Genomic DNA, 19,381 nt, shown 5'->3' on the forward strand with positions numbered 1-19,381 from the left:
CTTCTACCTGCATGGCGCCACCTGATATAACATGGTCTAAGTGGGAACTGAGGATTTATTCTCTTGAATGAGGAGTCACCCTTTAGCAAACTTGCTGTGTCAGGCTGCCTTCTTTGCACAAATATGGTATTGTACAGGTTAAAAATACCTCCTCTGATCTTCTCCTAAGCCTCCCTTGTGCAGATGTTGCCAAACTGAGAATTGGTAGTATAGTTACTGTATGGGAACTGTTGAATCATGGCCTGAACCTCTGATTGATCTCCTGAGGTGAGCACTGAGTCAGCTGTGGGAGCACAGGTGAAGACAATTCACCTGTGTGACCAGAAGGGATGTAGTCTGACTCCACCTCTCCAAGACCTCATTTAAGGGCTGACTACCACTAGGAAATGGTATTCTATTGGAGATCTGTCTTTTTGGGAGTTTTTCCCTGTTAAGTCTCAATCCTCAGAGATGGATGAGCATTTCTCTTCATATCAATTGTCTCTTTTTCACCCTGATATTCTTTTTAACTACACTATCTATAAAATATATCAGCTAACAATGCTATTTGATATTATTCATTTTGTTAACTTCACCCCTTACAGTGACAAAAACTGAATTAACTTACAGTCTTGGCCTAAGAAAGATTGGAAGTGGAGCCTTCTGGAGGTAAAGGCAAGCACATCAGTCCTTGTGCTACCTCCATTCCTTCCTGCCCTTCTCTCTTACTCCATTAAGATCATGCTATGCTTTCTTCCTCCACAGAAGGGGAACTGGAGGCTGAGTGGCTGCAGGATGTAGGTTTATCTACCTTGATCTCGGGAGCTGAGGAGGAGGATGGCCAAGCCCTGCTGTCCACTCTGACCCGAACACAAGCTGCTGCTGTACAGAAGAGGTACAACACCTACACTCAGACTCTGAGAAAGAAGAATAAGCATACGGTCCGGGATGTGCGAGACATCTTTGGCACTAATGACTCTTCTGTAAGTACCTAATGAATTTAAAGGAATGTTTTTGAGCTTAATTTCTTATGTGTTTCACAAGTAGCCCATGAATGCTTCTACCAGACAAGTATCTTTTCTGCTGACAGTATAAAGCCAGCCAATGCATGTTCCTGGACATTAAAAGTCCAAGATTTAGGATTTTCAGGTTGTATTTGCTACTTTTTGAGAGAAAAAGAAGAAACGAAATAAAATAAATAGCAGTTTTGCAGCTAACCTGTACAATGTTGTATCTGTTGCCAGCCCTTCTCCTGAAACCTCCTTCTAAGACTAACATTTACTCCCTTACATTTTTGGAACGTGATGAGTTACTCTTGGCAGTTGTTCAAATTTTTAACTTCTGGGGATGCTTGCTATTTTCTCAGCAGTCCCAGCAGTGAAGTAAAGCTTCTCTAATGAAGCAACTGGGGTTCAAATATGCATAAGCAATTAAACACCTGCCAGCACAATTGCAACTGGTATGCTAGCAGTTACATTTCACTTACATAGCCAACAAAAATCTATTAACTATTCATTTATTTCATCACCGCAGAAACAAGCATTGCCACTGGTGGCTTCATCCACTTTTTCCTGAGGATGGCTCTAAGAGCACCAATTCTGATCCCTTTGTATTTTTATTTTGGTGAATGCAGTCATCCATGTGAATTCAGCCTGAAGTGACATGTTTGACTTTGGATGTGTGGCTCACAATGCCTTATTAGGGGACCAAGAATAAGCTCACAAATTCACCTTTAAAATTAAAGACTGTCATTAGAAAAACTCTGGAAATTTTTATCTGAAAAGGTTTATCCTTTCCTATTTTTGTCCTACCTTTTCCTCAAAGAACTGACATCCTGAATGAATAAAAAAAAAGGGGTGGAAGGGAAAGGGAACAAACAAAATTATAGCTTTATGATTATTCTAAGATTACAAAAATATAATGCCTAGTGGGGTTAATTTATTTGTCTCTACTTAAAGTAGTTGGGATTTTTAGAACCTCATCTCTCTGTGAGAGAGAGATCCAACAAATATTTCCAGAAGCACCCAGTAGTTTCCGGTGGACAGACTTGCATGTCCACTTCTCATGCTTGCATGAGAAATCCTTAGCGTGTCTGTATGAACATTAAAAGGCTGATGACTATTATAAGATTAGCACATTTCTTCTGCTTCAAGTGTTGGTAGACCTTAGAGCATTTATAATATTTAATAATGTTATCAAAGCCTAGGATTTCTAATGAATTTAAATCAGGCAAACAATTGTAACGTGTCTTGTCCACTATTGATCTTTTTGACCTGCAAATTTTTCTCTGCTATTTTTCACTTGCTAAAGGAGTAAGAAGCTTCCCATTCATTGTCCTTTAATTCATTGTTTCACCTCCTCAGAAATTCAGTTCTCCCACTTGTTCCATGTAGTGAGAACCTGGAGGGGAAAAAAACAAAAGACTGAAAAAGTACTTAATACCTTTAATTTGTCTTCCCACAGAAATATGCAGTTCTACAGGGTGCTTGCTTAAGAACACAGATATACAAACACAGCTTCAGAAAACACCATCACCACCCTCCAATGGACTATAAAGCAGATTGTATTTCTAAAAGCCTGCAAGGTTCCTGACACCCTTTGGATATTTCCATTAACCATTACTCCTACCTCAGCTGCTTATTATGGGATTTAGATAACCCATCATAATTATCATCTCCTGTGGGATGGATGGGTGGATGCATTTACAGAATACAGCAAACTAGTGTTTTAGGGGGTATTAGCTGAGGTTGCCATATCCTAAGCAACTCTGCAAGGCAGTGTCAGCTGAAGCAGGTCCTCACACTCAGCTGAGTGGGCATGGTACTACAGGTGTCAGGGAATCTTCATGATGAACTGGCTTATGAAAGTGACCTGGATTAGAGAAGCCCCCCCCAAAAAAAACAGGAGCAGCAGAGGACAATGTGGAGCAAGTCTGTTCAGCACAGCTGCTGAAGAGATACAGGTATAAAGACCATGCATGAGGTTCTTAGCCTGCCCATCCTGTTTTGTGTTTTTTTGTTTTTTTTATAGGAAGTAAGAGCAGGTGGGGCAGAAGTAAATGTTGTAAATAGCCAAGCAGTTCTAATTGTGTCAGATATCTCTATAATCTTCCCCTTTAGGAGGATGAATTTACACCTTCTTTCCAACAATCTGAGCGTTACAGAAGCTCAGAGGGATGGGCTGCAAGACAGATTACTCTTTTCAGTGCCTAATGATGAGAGATGATTAGCACACTAGGGTCACCTGAGATGAGATTTATAGGACCATAGAAACTATATATAAATAGCTGACTTCCCAGGGCAGGGAAGGAAGAAAGATTTGCCCTATTTTTATCTTTACTTTTATTTTTTGTCTGTTCTGAAAATGTTTGCTTGTTGTACTGGCTTTTTCTGTCTATGGCAGGTGCAATCCCTCAACAGCCCAGAGGGGCTGGAGTGAAAGGAAACAAAGCCACATTTCCCTACATTGTCCTCAATGAATACTGAGGGCAAAATCCATCACTTGTTGCACTTTGGCCCTATAAAAGAACTTTGTGGGAAGTACCTCATCCCAGCTGAGGTGCCTCTGCTCTACTTAAGGCAGGCTGCCACTCAGCAGGCTCCACTGATGGCCATGCTGCAAGGATTTAAATTGGATGTTTTATTAATCACAGTGGCCTGATTTTTTTCTTTATTGTTGGTTCCCTGTTGCTTTCATCAGACACTATCAGCTCTGCTCAAAGCCTGAAGAAATCAGCAACATATAAACTCATGGAAAATCATTGATTTATTGTTGGAGGAAGGAGATTAAGCATCATGCTCGTTAACAGTCCTAGCCCTGCATGTTTTAATTTACTGAAACTCCTTAAGAGTTTTCATAGAATTTTACTTGAGCAATACATGAGAAAATCATGTCCTAAGTAAATAAGAATGGCTAACTAACCCAGAACTATTTGCATGAGAATGCAGTCATGATGGCATCACTTGGAAAGATGAATATAACCAAGGCACTGGCAACTTGTATCCTGACTAGAATTGTAAGGCTGTCTTTCACTTTTGTTTTCCTTAGCTATAGGGCTGGCAACAGAACTTGGTTGCTTTGTTGCTCCAATTATTTATTTTTACATCTTCTACATGAGGTTAACTACTGAAGAAATGACTATCTCATTTTTTTTCTTGCTGTTCTGATTTCCTCTTCCCACTGGAAATTCCTGTGTACATTATACTGGACTCATTTTTAGTATCACATAATGAGAGCTTTCTAGTAAATCACTTTCAGTCAGAAAAGAGGATACATGGAGTCTTGCACTAACTGGAGCCCCAGCCAAATTAATAAAACTGTCCTAATTTGGTTAAGGACAGAATTTGACCCTTGGCCTTTGGCATTCATTAAGACATGAGCTTCCAAAATTTTAAAGTCTTTTTTTACAATACAGAAACAACATGGAAGGAAAAATTCATTAATTAAAAGGATTTTATCCCTAGTCATAAGATTAAAAAATTAGTTCCTGTTGGTTCCTCTTGGTGGGGATTTCTACTCTTTAACTCCCAGTGCACTACATGATGTTATGATGTGGGATACTGATAACAAAAATAATAAAAGCATGACAAAAAGAATGAGAGATTTTCTTTATATACTCTTTCTGTGAAGGCTGGAAAATGAGAGAAAGAATATGGTTTGGGTTTGTTTTTTTTTGTTTTGTTTTTTTTATATCCAGCTGCCATTTTTTTGTTTTTTTTTTTTATATCCAGCTGCCACAGGCATGAGCAGCCTTCAGGCATTGTTGAGTGAGAGGCAGAGCTGTGCTTTCAGCTCCCTTTTCCACTCCAGCTGTGCTTAGCAGAAGATGCTGACAGCAGCATCTTTACTGTTGATTTCACCTGTGTATCAACACAGCAAGGATTTTTGCCTTAATAAACTTGACTCACAGTGAGTTTATTCTGATTCTGACTGAAAGATCAGACATTTTGAGTAGCAAAAGTAGATGAGCCAGTTGCTTGTTTACCATTAGTTCTTCCATCTGGGTATTAAGCAGAAGAAAAATTACACAATTTTCTGAAGCTGTAGAGGCAATTTTATCAGACCTGTCTACTTCCACACTCCCACCTGAAGTTTGTTACTTTTTTTGTCTGAAAAACATTTGTGGAAATGTTATGGGATTTTATGATGACAGCATCATACGGTTCTATATGGGGGGGGGAAATCAGTGTTTTTTATACTATACTGGCAAAGGAAGTCTGTGTGACTCAAATCCTGTTTGCTATCAAGTTCACAGCCCATTAAATGGACTCTCAAGAGTGATAGTATTCGTTACATTTGACTTTGTTACCCAAGTAACTTAGAGGATAAAACTGAATCACAAAACTTTATTACCCTTATTTCAGGTTTGCAATTGGAAAAGCTGCCTGCCTCTTAAAGCACGTGTTTTTTTGTGTTTTTTTTTTTCTTTTTTCAGGAAAAGACAACAAATACTACCCTGAGGCATTGCAGCTTGGTGATAAACAGCCGATGTAGCAATTTAGAGAGCAATTTAAGAGCTGCTGCTCCAGGCTCATGGGGCTCTTAGCTGACTGTTCAGCAAGTTAGGGGCTGCCTGTTAAGATTCCGGGTTGGGAGGCTGCAGGTTTCACACAGGGGTCCTTAAGTAGGGAACAAAGGACAGACAAAAAGTACATATTTAAGGCTGGCTCAGAGCATTGTAGTGGTTTTCACTCAGTACCATTCAAAGCATTTTTAAGTTACTGCCTTTTGTTTACCAAAAATGCAGGTGGGCTGCTACTCTCTGTATACATGCACACATGCTTGGATTTGTCTTTATCAGTCCCAAACCTGTCAAGCTCAAGGGCAAATCCCAGCAGACAGGAAGAGGTGATGTTGCCTAGTTGCCCGCTCAGACTTCGGAGGTCTTTCTCCACAATGTTGCACGTATATACTTCCTTCATTTTCACACAGGGCAGAATGGTTTCTGCAGAAGAAAGATAAAATTGATTTCTTTTTTCCCCTCAAAACAATTTTTTCAGTTCTTTGATAAAGTGTTAGTGTATAACATTTTGGTGGAGAACAGTCCAGTGTTTTGGGGTGTTCAGCATATGTCAATGCTTACAAGATTTGTGAGCAGAGTTATTAAAAACAAGATGGGTTACAGTTTGACAAGGATCTTTTGCTTAGTACAGTTGCACGCAGCAATTTATTTGGCTAATTTCAGTCATTATGCAGGGCAGGACTCATTAGCTACAGTGAGCTGCAATATCACTGACCTCAACATGATCCAAATCTGTGCAGCTTGGCTAAGATTAATTCTCAGGCTCAGCTATGAAAGAAAAATGTACTCTGGCAAATCACAACAGGTTGTTTAAACTTAGCAAAGAGTGTAAGCTGAGAATGATTCACTGTTTCTTAAACTGTAGCAGTTTCTGTCCATAGATATTGACTTTCACTGTAGTCTGATCATTTTTCCTTGCCTATCAGCCCACATTTGAGACAGTTCCAGTGTCACCAGTTCCTTCTAATGGTATCCAGCTTCCTGGGCAGAAACCAGTTTGGAAATCAGTTAGCTGTGAGTATGCCGTGTAATCAGTGTTCACTTCCTCCTAGAAAAATGATAGACAGAAAGATCCTTTTGTTATTCTGAGGTTAGACTCCTCCTTCATGTTAGGCTTATGCTGCATATATTTTCTTAGAGTTGTTTTCAGCTTATTGTCATGTAGGAACCAAAGTTTTCCATTCAAGACTGGTGTTGTACAGACACAGACTGCTGCCTCTGAGGTGTCAATATCTAAAATGTACTGATTATTGGCCAAGCTGGGATTGTGAAAGTAACCCCCAAACAATACGGTGCAGAATTTGCCAGAATATCAGCAGTATATTTTCTTGCAAAGAATCATAAAAAGATGCATGTGTTCTCCATATTTCTTCTCCAGTACTGCAGATATTGTAACGTTAGAAATTATCATTTTTCTGGTTCCCCCTATAATTCTGGTTTACTAATAGTGTCAGTTTAGATATATCCCATTGCCCTAATAGTTTTTGACAGTGCTAATGAACGATAGCTCTGTTACACTTGTTTTTTCAATTAGCTTCCTGCAGCCTTCCAAGGGAATGTCCATCTTTAGTTTTGAAAGCTCTTTCCATCACAGTTGTTCAGGGCTTAACTAGAGGATAATTAAATTATTAATTTAGTGCTAGAAAAAATATATTAAATTTTGTGCATGTGTATATTTATATATATGTATATATATATATATATATATATATGAAACAGAGCTTCTAAACTAGTCCCTTAGATATTCACCTTTTTATATAGTGCCACAGATATTTATCTTGGTTGCAAAATCAGATCATTTCACTGTTCTGCTGGTACCTCTGCCCTGCATATAGTTGTATTAGAACAGACAGGGGAACAAATAGGCAGGGCTTTGTGAGAGGGTCTGTGGTTTGGGAATGCTTCTTAAAATCCCTTGTTCATTGGGTAATGTCTGTGACCACAGATCAGAAGCCATCTGATAACGTACCCCACTTTTTCATACCAGAATTTGCAAACGAAGGTTCCACAGCAAAATGTGTCACAAGAGATAATTAAGTCCCTTCATCTGTAAATCCAATTATTCAAAACTCATAGGGCATGAACGTGTTCATAAAACATGTAATGCTTTTGAGTTCAACTTCTGATTTCCTTGGCTTTTGAATACAGTTGGGTCAAATTAGTAAACTTCTCTGCAGTCCTGGGGGCTGAAATTTGATATCATTTTTAATGAAAACCATTATACTGTACCAATTGTGCAAGTCCAGGGGCTGGACTTTAATGAAAAATGTAAAATTGTCCTGAAATGTGAGAGACTGGTCATGAAAGTTGGTAACACTGGAACTCAAGCCTGTTACCACACTTTGGATTCCATGACAATAGGGTATTTTTGCACTTGACTGTATTGATTTCAGAAATTTTCCTTTGGCATCTTCTAGTTTCAGGAGTCAATTGAAATTAAAGGTAGAGCAGTTAAGTCATTTCACAATGTCTGTCAGAAATTCCAGTAGAAATAATATTTTTCAAATGGGTACAGTGAGTTCTGCTTTGATGCTACACACCTAAACGAGCAACCATGAGAAATGTGTGCATGTATGTATGTGACCATGTAAAATATATGCACAATGTCTCCTGATTATACATAAGTCAACAGTGACCTGAAAATCTGTGTCAACAGCTTCTTTTTTCTGTCAGGAAATTTTGGATCTAATTGTTCATTACACAAGTGCCAGCAAAGTTTACTGGCCTAGATAGACAGGGATAGAGTACAAAAACTTGATAATTCCTGATAAACAGGAAGTTACAGCTTGACTATCATTCTCACGAAAAGCAACAAGTTAAATAATCTAACATGAAAGTAGGGATTTTACTTTTAATAGGTTACTTCCTACAGACAAAACAGGAACATATTGTGTTTTACACTGAAATTCCTCTTTGAAGCACTTCCTTTATTATTTTCTTAAGACTTTTGTCATCATGGTTCAATTTTTTAATGTGTCTGTCCTGAATGAAAGCATACATTCAGGGTTCGTAATGTGGTTTCTTATTTTCAGCTAATAGCTGTCTAGACTGTGGACTAGATAAAGGCAGTTCATCTATAACAGAAGAGCTCTCCTATGAGGTCTCTTTCTCAGAATCCATTACAGTCCTTCCAAAAACCCGAGAGTGGACAAAGAGCCAGAGGTTCAAAAAGGAAGACTCTGCTTTGCCAGTAAGTTTGTTTTCTATGTGTTTCTTCAACTGTTTTTGTTGGGTTTTTGTTGTTGTTGTTTTGTATTTTTGCCTAATTTCCTACTTTATATCCTGAGCACCTTGGAGGCTGTTAAGACACATTAGCTGTACTTTGCTATGTGTGCTTTATATAGAACTCCTGCCATTCTGACATATGACTGATTCCCAGAGGGACATTTTCAGTTGTACCCATCACAGATGAACATGTGTAACTGAATCCACAAATAATGCATCACATGCACATTTTCCCTATCGAAATGCAGATCAGTTACTTGCACTAATACTAGCAATCATTTTCATTACTGATCAGCTCTGCTGTTTTATTCCCTCACAGATTATCTGCTTTTGTTGACACATGGTTTTAAAATTGCTTTGCAGATAAAGAGGGGAAAAGCAAGGCTTAGTCCTGCAACAATACTGATTGCCTCCTATCAGTATTCAATTCTCTTATACTATAGGAGATAACATGTGAATGAAATGAAGGAATGTTTACCATGTTGTATCATCCAACAAGGCCTACATAAGCAGTCATGCCACTTTCTGGAATTATCTCTCAAATTCAATAGATAATTTCTTATTTCCATCTGTGCTTACAGCTTCTTGGAGATTTAAATTCATGCTCCAGATACCACCTTTTTTGATAAAACATATGAAACAGCTGTAGATTATCTGGAAACATCTCCTGAATGACATGGTTTCCTGATGTCCTGAATTGTTGCTACCAACACAGAATTCACTAATTCTCCAAGAATTATCAATGTATTTGTCTAATGCGCCACCAAGGAAGAAGAAATGTAGAAGCAAACATCCTTGTTGAAAGGAGAGATGCAGAATCTCTTCAGATTGCAACTAGTGTGATATCCATTTAATTTAATGTGTCTCTTTTTCTTGTGTTGGCATCCAGTGGAGATTATCTCTACATTCATCATAATTCTCACAAGCCAAAAGAGTTACTCCTTGGCTCGTGTAATGGCAAATATAGGACTCCCACCTTCGCTACACACACACACAAATTGTTCTCTGCAACCACTCTTGACACTAACTTTCTAGTAGACAAAACAGGGAAACTGATGACTGACAGGTAAGAGAAGATGTTGCATGAAATATTTTGAACTTGTGGATGCATAATTACTGAGTTTTAGAAGGGCAGTATTATGCTTGAGGTGGACTATTATGAATGCAGGGCAGCATTTTGATTACTTGGAAGAGTACACAAGAAATATGCCAGCTCATCAGAGACAGAGACTTTCTAAATGAAGTCAATTATCATGTCTGTTTGTGTTGGCATTTTTCTTGGTTCATGGTATTTGTTTTTTGTTTTTTTTTTTTTTCCTTAGCTTCACAGTGTGTGAAATGCCTTTGCACAAAATTGTCTCTTGCTCACTGTATGGCATAAATTAGTGTGTCCTGTACAGCTTCCAAAACAGCAAGCTCAACATAATTTTCTGCATTGTGTTACGTGCTATTTCCTGAACAAAGGATCATAATTAATGCAACTAAAAGTCAGTAAGCATTTCATATACATCTGAGTTCACTGTACAGCTCCACACAGAGACAACATGTCAAACAATATCAGACGTGATCCTTAGTCAAAATGGTAGTTATTTAATTTTCTACTGTAATTTTCTATGCTGCATAGCATAACTCCATCATTAGTAAGAAATATCACTGGAAAAATATGACAGAAGACACAACAAAGAGGCAGAGCCCCAAACCTTTGATCTGCATGTCATCGCATCGTTATGACCCTAGAAGTCAACAAATACGAAAAATTGTTGCAGCTCCCTTTTGTAATTGGTAGTGGAGAGTTTGTCATTTTGCCTTGACAAGCATGCTTGCAAACAGACTTTACTATTCCCTGTTTTATGTTCCTTCCCCTCAGAAAACATGTATACTGTGTAATTTCTTTTCCCCAAGATGATTTATTATTCTTTGACTGGCTTGGAAGAGTAGAAATACTTTAGCTTCTACATAATCCACATAACTTTGGTCACATTATTAAGTCACAGCATAAGAGTAACAATGGAATTACTGCATCCTGCCATCCAACCACATGCAAAGCAGTTTAGGAAGCCTAAATCTACATGATCTGTGTTTTCTTTGTCTTCCCTTACATTTGAAATCTAGTAGATTCCTTTTTTCTTGATTTTTTCTTCATATGTTTGATTAGCTTCATCTAAAGACACATTGAGTCCAAATTTGGTTAAAAATGAGAGGGCTGGAATGTAATCTCCAGAAGCAAAACTCTTAAAAGTTGAATTTCTACTCAGTCCCTTAAAGGAAGGAGATTATTTGTAATACTATTTATTTGTACTTCTGACTAATAATTACTTGTTTGAATTGCAACTAAAGTAAAAAAAAAAAACTCATACAATACCAAAGATCCACAATACTTTGAAAAACACTCTTTATATTGTATTTTTTTATTATTTCTAGCAATCTTGTAAAACATTGATGAGTGCTTTTTCTTTCTGACATTTGTACAAATGCTTATTGCATAATGCAATACTTCTGGCTCTGGTTCATGACAGTGCAGTTTCTAAAATATGTAGACATCTTCACATACCCCAGTATTACTAAGTATCATTTAGTTTAAGCCTATCCAAACAAACTATTTATTAGCTTCTGGGAATCCTATTTCTAGGCAAAAACAATTTTTGAGTACTAAAAGCTACCAGAGAAGAGGCGTGTTGGCGTCAGAACTAAGCAGTTTTACTTCTCGATTTTTATTTAGCTCTTTAGTCTGAGCTCTCCTTTAAAAAAACTCATAAATTAATAAAAACATGCAAAACATATTCACCCTTCCCCATCACCAATGGATATACAGCCACATCCATGATGAAATGTCTGCTCTTTCAGCAGCATTCAAAGACAATTTGTGAGAGGAGGAAGCAAAGTAGTGTTATATTCTGCTGAAACTGGACAGAAGTTTAGTTAGCACATAGCTCCTTCTTCCACACTGGAGTACAGGCAGGACACTGAGGTTAACACCTCTGCTCCAGTGACACCAACTGAACTATAAGGGAACACGATAAGTAAGGAGGTTGATTAAGTTTCACGTGGATGCAAGTTATTTTGACCTACCAGGCTAAAATATGGAGCTGCAGTTCAGCTCTTTGTTCTTAAATAACTTCTCAAATATTGGAAATTCTCTCAAAGCCAAAAAATCACATGGAATTCTGGTGCAAATAAGGATGCAATTCATCTCTACTGTAGAAATTCATTGTTCGGAAAAGCCGATTTGGACTGACAGAGGTTGGAGATCTCTCTCCTGAAGACATGAAGAAGATCCGCTACCTCTCCCTGATTGAGCTAACAGCCTTCTATGATGCCCTGGGTGTGGAGCTGAAGAGGAACCGTGCAGAGAGGGTGCGAAGACGAGGTACTGTACCGTGGCATCTGTATGGCGGCCACCTGGGCTCTGCTCAGGTGAGACATGAAAACATGTATGAGGCTGTATTTGCTCTCTTTTCACGTGTGTTGTTGTTATTTTTAAGAAAATGGTCTTTTTGGAGTCCCTCTCGCAGTGCTGCTGGAGAATGATCAAAAGAAGGTTCCTGGAATAAAAGTTCCTCTCATTTTCCAAAAAGTGAGTATAATGCAGTTTGCTCAGCCACTAAGATTGGCATTTCCATCATTCACTTTGGCATCCAGAATGCAGATAGTTAAGGTTCAAACTTTACAATTTTCAGGGTGTTATCTATTGATTTCTGAGTGTATTTTTCTATGTATTTCTGCTTCCTTTATGTTTTATCTACAGTGGAAACCTCTTTCCATTTTTGTAATTATATGGTGCCATACAGGAAACCTTGGAAGGCAAATGTCAGGCTTACAGTTTCTCTTTCTCATTAACTGAAAAAGGCATGCAAAACTGTGTATGTGTGCGCAGAAGTTGCATAAATTAGTTCTCTCAAGAGTTATAATTTCATGTGAATTTAAACTAAAGATGTTATTAGCTATTATTTGTAGATTGGATGTTGATGTGGTATCCTCTCCTTTGAGGCCATGTCATTTATATAGGTCTTTTGATAGGTCGGTGACATCCAGCAGATGTCTTGGATATGTATGCATAGACACAAGTGCACTTACAATAACAAGGTCTCGAAATTCCAAAAAATGTTACTGTAAATACTGGGAAAAGAGGAAGTGGTATGGAGTGTCAGACTGACAGAACGTGGACATTTATGTAACTTTCCAATGCTCAACTCTTCTGTCAAGTTACTATTGAAAATTGAAGGATAGAAAGTATAGCTAGTACTGCAAATCCAGAGCTATAAGAATAAATGTTAATAAATTATTTTTGGTTGTTGTTTATTCTAAATCTTGTTCAATCAAAACATTATTTTTTAATAATAAGTAGAGTGCAAAGCGTATTTCTCTATTCACAGAAATTTCAAAATGGAAATATCCCGTGATCATTTTCTAATCTGAGTTCTTAGGTCACGGAAACATGTGTTATCTATAATGAATTCCACTGTGCTTCTCAGGGAGAAACTTAAGCGTTTCTCAGAGGTTAAGTTTTCCTCAAAACGCCATTGAATTTTACCCAGTGTAGTTGCTCTTTTAATAATAGGTTTATATGTTACTTGTTCTGTAGCAGTGTCAAGCGTCAAATCAAGGACAGAGGTGCCTATTGTATTATCAGTTTTCTGTACTCTCTATACATCAGATTTCAAGGTCAGGAATACAGAGATTTAATTATGAAGGCATGTTTACCTAAGCTTTTTTTCTTTAGCAGATTATGTTGAAACGTAATTTTTTTTCAAGTTTGTTTTGAGTAGACTTAGATTAAAAATAGTTAATGATACTCAGTAGTATTTAAAAGTGCCCTCTTTTTCAGTTGCTGCTCAAGCTTGAGGAAACTGGTTTAGAAACTGAAGGAATTCTTCGAGTGCCTGGATCTGCCTCCAGGGTCAAGGTAGATGCCTGTGTCAATTTTCTGTCTCATGGACCACAGCTTCAATGTCAAATAACACACAACACACAAATGCATGCTGCACAAAAATAGTGATGTGTATAGATCCAGCTCTATCAGTGGAAGGTTAAATTGGTTCCTGGGAACCAATAAATCACAGAGCATGTGGTCTATTGCTTTGCATTTGGTAATGTTCTATATAAAGCACAGTCTTAACACTGAATTGAGCTGAACACTGAATGATTATTTCAGTTTAACTCTGTCATCCAAAATTGCTGTGATCTTATCTCCTTAATTTATTTCAGAAATGCAGAGTTGCCAACTGAGCTAACTTAAGATAAAGATCTAATTCTGTGTCACTTTAGCATTTGTGCCATTTTGTTTCTCATTTGTCTTCTGTGATCTTAAAATTTCATCTTCCAACTGAGAGAAGTATGGCCTGTGATCACTGTTTGGCAGCCTTGAATGCTGTGTTTTCACAGGCTATTTACAGGCCAAGAATACAGGCTATCTGGTGCCCAATAACCTTGGCTATGCCATTGCATTACAGTAACACTTGGAAATGTTTCTCCTGACTAACTACATTCTAGAAGCTGGAAAGAAGAGGAAAGTTAGGAAATTAAGTTAGGAAATTAAGTTGTTCTTTCTTTTTCTGGGTTTAGTAGTGTCTACTTTTATTCCACTTTATTTATTTTTTCTTTGGCTTGAGGATATTTTCTTGCTTGTTTTTGCTTTTTTTTTTTTATCTGATTCTAACAGTTTATAATGATAACTTTCCAATCTCACTTTCTCATTTTCAAGATAACTATTCTTGCTTTCTGAACAAAACAGGAAGGCTCAAAATGTAGTGAAAACACGACTAATATGTTCGGGATTACTAAACCTTGATGGACTGGAGAGATCATCCTAAATGATTGTACAAGAAGCAGCAACATTCCAACTCACTTTAATGTTGTGGATTTATAAAAGGAGAAAGCTCCTAATTCAGCCTGTACTTTTGGCTTCCTCCTTTTTTCACACAAATTCTTTAAGTATTATTTCACACAGTCTTAAGTATCTCTACATATTTTGCTTTTTGTCTTGTTCACTCCTTATTCACTGCCTTTACCCAGGGAGACTTTCTGATATATGAGTTTATCTCTAGCTATCTTGTATTGAGTGATCACCTAAACATTTTAAATTATTTGAGTTTTGTCTGTCCAGCAAACCTACCAGCTAGAGAAATGTTTTTTCAAAGCAGATCCAGATTTCATTCTTCAAAGCCTTCATACGTTATTATGGCATTAGGATTTGAGGGCATTCCAATTTTATTTCAGTCTTGTTTTGAGAAAGAGAAGGCATATGGAAGTGATTGAAAGTTACTCTTCTATAAAACAAAGAATTGAAGAAATAAATACAACTTTTCCTCTGTCTCTAATCTAATTTGTAACAAAAGTTCTAGTGAACAGTAATCTACCGTTTGATCAGCCATGGTACAAAATTGGCCAAAAAGTTTTTTAAGAGAACTTGGATGTGTGTGTGTGTGTGTGTGTGTGTGTGTGTGTGTATGAATGTACCTGTATATAAATACCTATGTAGATATATGTACAGGTGTTTGTGTTTCAAAAATCTTGCTTTTATCTTTTACCTTCTTCTCAGTAGAATAAATGTTGAGTAGTTCTTTTCTCCTCTTTTGATTTTTGATGAGGTGCAGAGTTCTATTTCACATTTCCCAATCAGTTACCAAAAGAAAGCTAATTCAGGTGTTTGTATGGATTATGTGCAAAGGATGTGAATAGAGGAAGCTGAGGTAGCTTAGATTATAACCTGTAAAATGTGCTGGTAGGAACGAGATTGTAACATTATATACCAAATCCTGAATGACCTTCTATTTCCGTTTCTGCCAGCCTTTTCACTTCATTATGTCTGACCATATTTGACATGTAATTTCCTTCCATTCATGTGAAACATGGTAAACAGAATTCGTTTTTAAAAGCTTTTCTGTCCAATTGGATTTTTTTTTTTTTTGCATTGTAGTAATTTTCTTTTGACAAAAACATGACCTGAAATCTGAATATCAGCAACAGATAAATTTTGTCAAAAAGTCTCACAAAGAAAAATTAACAAACTTACTATGGATAAGGAAGTGTTTGTCCAGTAATAATTGTGAAACTGTATTATTTATGGTTAACTTTACATGATAAAAAAATACTTCAGTCTTATTTAGCCAATTTTTTTTTAATGGAGCTTACATTTTCCCAACAGTGATCTGTATCTGAAGCCAAATTCTGCTTCTTCTAGGAACCTTATTGAATATTTCCCACTCATACACGAGTGAAATATCAATTTGTTATATAAGCTTTGTTATACAGCAAAATGGTAACACTGGACAACAGGAGTAAATGGGCACCCAAAATAATATGATCAATGTCATCTATCTATCTGAACTTTTATGTTTTTGAGGTTTTTTTGGCATTCATCAAGTGGAGGTTTTCTGAAAGTAATGATCTGATATCTTTATTTTTCTACGAAGTGGTCACATTTAGTTTTAGCTATCCTGAGAGACAGCATCCTTCTGGAGACAAGACCTGAATTTCAAACCATTCACTCAAAGTCCTTTGGCTGAGATACCAACAGGTTGTCTAGCAGTCTGACTGGCAGTGGAGAAGAATGTGTGAATCCTTTGTGATTTAAGGGTCAAAATCTCTGGACAAGTTCTTTAAACAAAATGAAATAATTGTGCTAAAAATCCTACTAAACATTGTACAAAGTTGTCTTGCTTTAAAGCAGTTCCAATGTGTAGTTGGTGGAAATCTAGCCACGGCAAAACAAATTTAGCCCCCATTTCAGAGTATTTCCAGGAATCTGACTTGTTAATTATGTTTGAACTCCATATGGCTGTACCTGGATCACTACTCATAGGTTCATAGGTTCATAGGTTCATAAGGTTGGAAAGGACCTACAAGATCATCTAGTCCAACCATCCTCCTATCACTATCCCTACCCAACTACTACTAAATCAAATCCCTTACTCGTTTAGGGCTATTTTAATTGAACTGTAGTGTAAATATGTCAGCAGCTTGTGAAAGGTTTTCTGAAGTGATATCAAACTACCAGGTCAGAAAGCAATATTTGAGAGTCAGATGTTCCTTTTATCTTTCAGAATCTCCGTCAAGAGCTTGAGGCAAAGTTTTATGAAGACACGTTTGACTGGGACCAAGTACGAAACAATGACGCAGCAGGACTGCTGAAAATGTTCATAAGAGAACTCCCAAGTCCACTGTTCACCGTGGAATATCTGCCTGCTTTCATCACCTTGGTGGAAAGTAGGTAAAAAAAGGATATCATACATACTGAAGTAGAAAAAAAGAGTCCAACTGCCTGCCTAAGCATTTAATTGCCTGCAAGGTTTCCTTTTTAAAAGGAAAAAAATATCTGTGTATTTAGCAGATATTACTATATTAATACCTCTAGTACTGTGTTGAGTGACACAACTGTTTAAGGTGAGATTTGAAACCTGTGAGCAAACAATGATTGAGCAATGTCATTTATATGCAGTCTAATTGACACAAAATACAGATTTCACAAATGAAAATTTCTGCAAGGTCACTTCCCTTTGTTTAATATACTATTTGATCTATTCTACTTTTCTTGAAGTTTATGCTGAGGTCGGAATATTCATACAAGATGTGTGTAATCACAGAAAGCTTCAGGCAACTTCATTTTGTTTTCAGTGTACACACCCTGAAAATACACTCTGTGACATTTGAAGTACATTTTGTTCATTTCTCTTCCAGGAAGAATGCAGTAGTACCTTGCAATATCTATTTACTTTGTTGTAAATTCACTTGAGCACGAACAGAATGAGATTAGCAGGACGGTGAATTTACTAGGTGAATTTTTATAGAAAATTCTGAACTTTTATATAAGATTGCAGGCAAATTTTCTTTGTCTTCATTGAGGTAGTTTAAAAGGTCACATAGAGGTGATCCCTTGCTGCAACCTTCATATACCTGAGTAGGCTTCTTATAATCCCAGACTGTATGCAGTGAAGATCACTTCCTAATGTGGAGAAGACTGAACGAGAGGTATCTGGGCAAAATAGAGTGACTTTATTCCCATGGGCAGTATCAACACAACACATTTGTTTTTCCCACAACCTCACTCATACACGGAATGGAAGTGAAGATAGATTTAGTATACATCTTTCCCATCTCCTCCATTACAGCTCTAGTGAGCACTGCACTGAATTAATATATACAAACTGTTGAAAATAGAATGGTATTTTGTAACAAGCATTCACTTAAAAATATTAGAATGAAAATGTTCTTAAGAATATCCATTTTTAGTTTGGAAGAGAAGTATTTCATCCATGTACAACACCTTATGACTAGGATATCAGAAAGAAACTAGCTAGCACTGAAAAATATTGCCTATTTTTTTTTAAAAAGAGTTTCATATTGTCTTTGTCTCCCTCTCTGTCAAAGCTCCAAGATGATGAGGAGAAAAGCACTCATTGCACTGATTTAATATTTTGAAAAAAATGCTATTGCTAATTAATAGTTAAACATGCTAGTCTGAACTGGCCAGTGGCCACTGTCCTTCTAGAACTTCTGGCCAACAAAGGTTTTCAGAACAAAACAATTGTAAATGAGATTTCAAAAATATTAACTATTCATGTTCTTAGAAATCCCCAAGGTCAAGTTACAACTTCAAGCTTTGCATCTGTTAATCATGCTGCTGCCTGAAGCCAACAGGGACACAGCTAAGGTGAGTTTGTTGTTTGCTATCACCTCCCATTTGTAATGTCTTTGACTTTTAAATGAGAAACACTTGTTTTTCCATAACAGTCAGTGTTCAGATGCTGCACTGTGAAAGCTCTCATCTGTGTTTCTTAGAATTTTCTTGAAGAGCTGTTCCAAATCCCTGTCTGGCATTTCCTTTAGAAGAAATTAGAAATAGTAACTGAAAGTATCCAACTCCTTGTGTTAGCCCCCAGATATTATTTATTCTGAAGCATCCTTTCTAAAGAGGTGATACTTGGATAGTTTGGATGAAGAAAGTTCAGTTTCTGAGGTTTTTGAATAACTGAAATTCTCTGGGATGAAATTGAAAGAGAAGCTGTCACCCCAGGTGACCATCTAGGCCACCCCAAGAGCTGAAGGACTTCCAGTCCACTGAACCAAACTAGAGAAGGTATTCCAAAGTAAAACACCCAGAAATGCATGTCTACAGCAAGGATGTCAGGGACTCAGCCTCAGCTGTTTCCTTCACAGTGCCCACATCCATTTACCACTCTTATAATCACAGAATCATGCTGGGTTCTTTGCAATTCACAGATCTGTATGAACTGACCCTAAGAGACACTGGTTGGGTCTCTGGGCTTGTTTCCACTTGAAGAAAAGCTGCTTGGGAACCATAGATGTTCCCTCAGGACTTCTGCTCATCCTAACGTTGGAGGTCCCCAGTTCTAGATCTCCCATTGGCCAGTTTGGATATAGTTTCATGAAACTTGGTACCTTCTTTGTCAGTAGTAATGCATATAGGACACGAATCTATGAATGAATTAGCTATTTCAGTGTAACAACCTTATATCTTTCCTCTACTACAGAGTTCAGAACCTTACTGCAGACACTGCACTAGTCTTTCATTTGTTTTGATATTATGCTCTAAGTGGTACAGAATTTATTATAGTGTATTTTAATGAACTATTTCTCTGTGGTTGATGGGTGGCTGTGCCAGCAAATGTCACAGCAATTCAAGTTATAATGCAAAAC

The 19,381-nt window shown here is 37.3% G+C and overlaps 1 protein-coding gene across 1 annotated transcript in view; it reads left to right on the plus strand.

The window, feature by feature from the left end:
* The window catches only part of ARHGAP28 (Rho GTPase activating protein 28), a 73,544-nt gene that overhangs the window by 46,322 nt on the left and 7,841 nt on the right, over positions 1-19,381 (plus strand). Inside the window, exons 4-11 of the mRNA XM_065752387.1 lie at positions 745-962; positions 6,427-6,514; positions 8,533-8,690; positions 11,927-12,092; positions 12,208-12,299; positions 13,551-13,628; positions 16,768-16,930; positions 18,292-18,374. Coding sequence (XP_065608459.1) covers positions 745-962; positions 6,427-6,514; positions 8,533-8,690; positions 11,927-12,092; positions 12,208-12,299; positions 13,551-13,628; positions 16,768-16,930; positions 18,292-18,374 — 1,046 coding nt within the window. The remainder of the gene's footprint in view (positions 1-744; positions 963-6,426; positions 6,515-8,532; positions 8,691-11,926; positions 12,093-12,207; positions 12,300-13,550; positions 13,629-16,767; positions 16,931-18,291; positions 18,375-19,381) is intronic.

This window comes from Cyrtonyx montezumae, unplaced genomic scaffold, assembly GCF_038088225.1.
Source record: "Cyrtonyx montezumae isolate F1298 unplaced genomic scaffold, pur_monq_1.0 scaffold_8, whole genome shotgun sequence".
NCBI classification, from domain to species: Eukaryota; Metazoa; Chordata; class Aves; order Galliformes; family Odontophoridae; genus Cyrtonyx; species Cyrtonyx montezumae.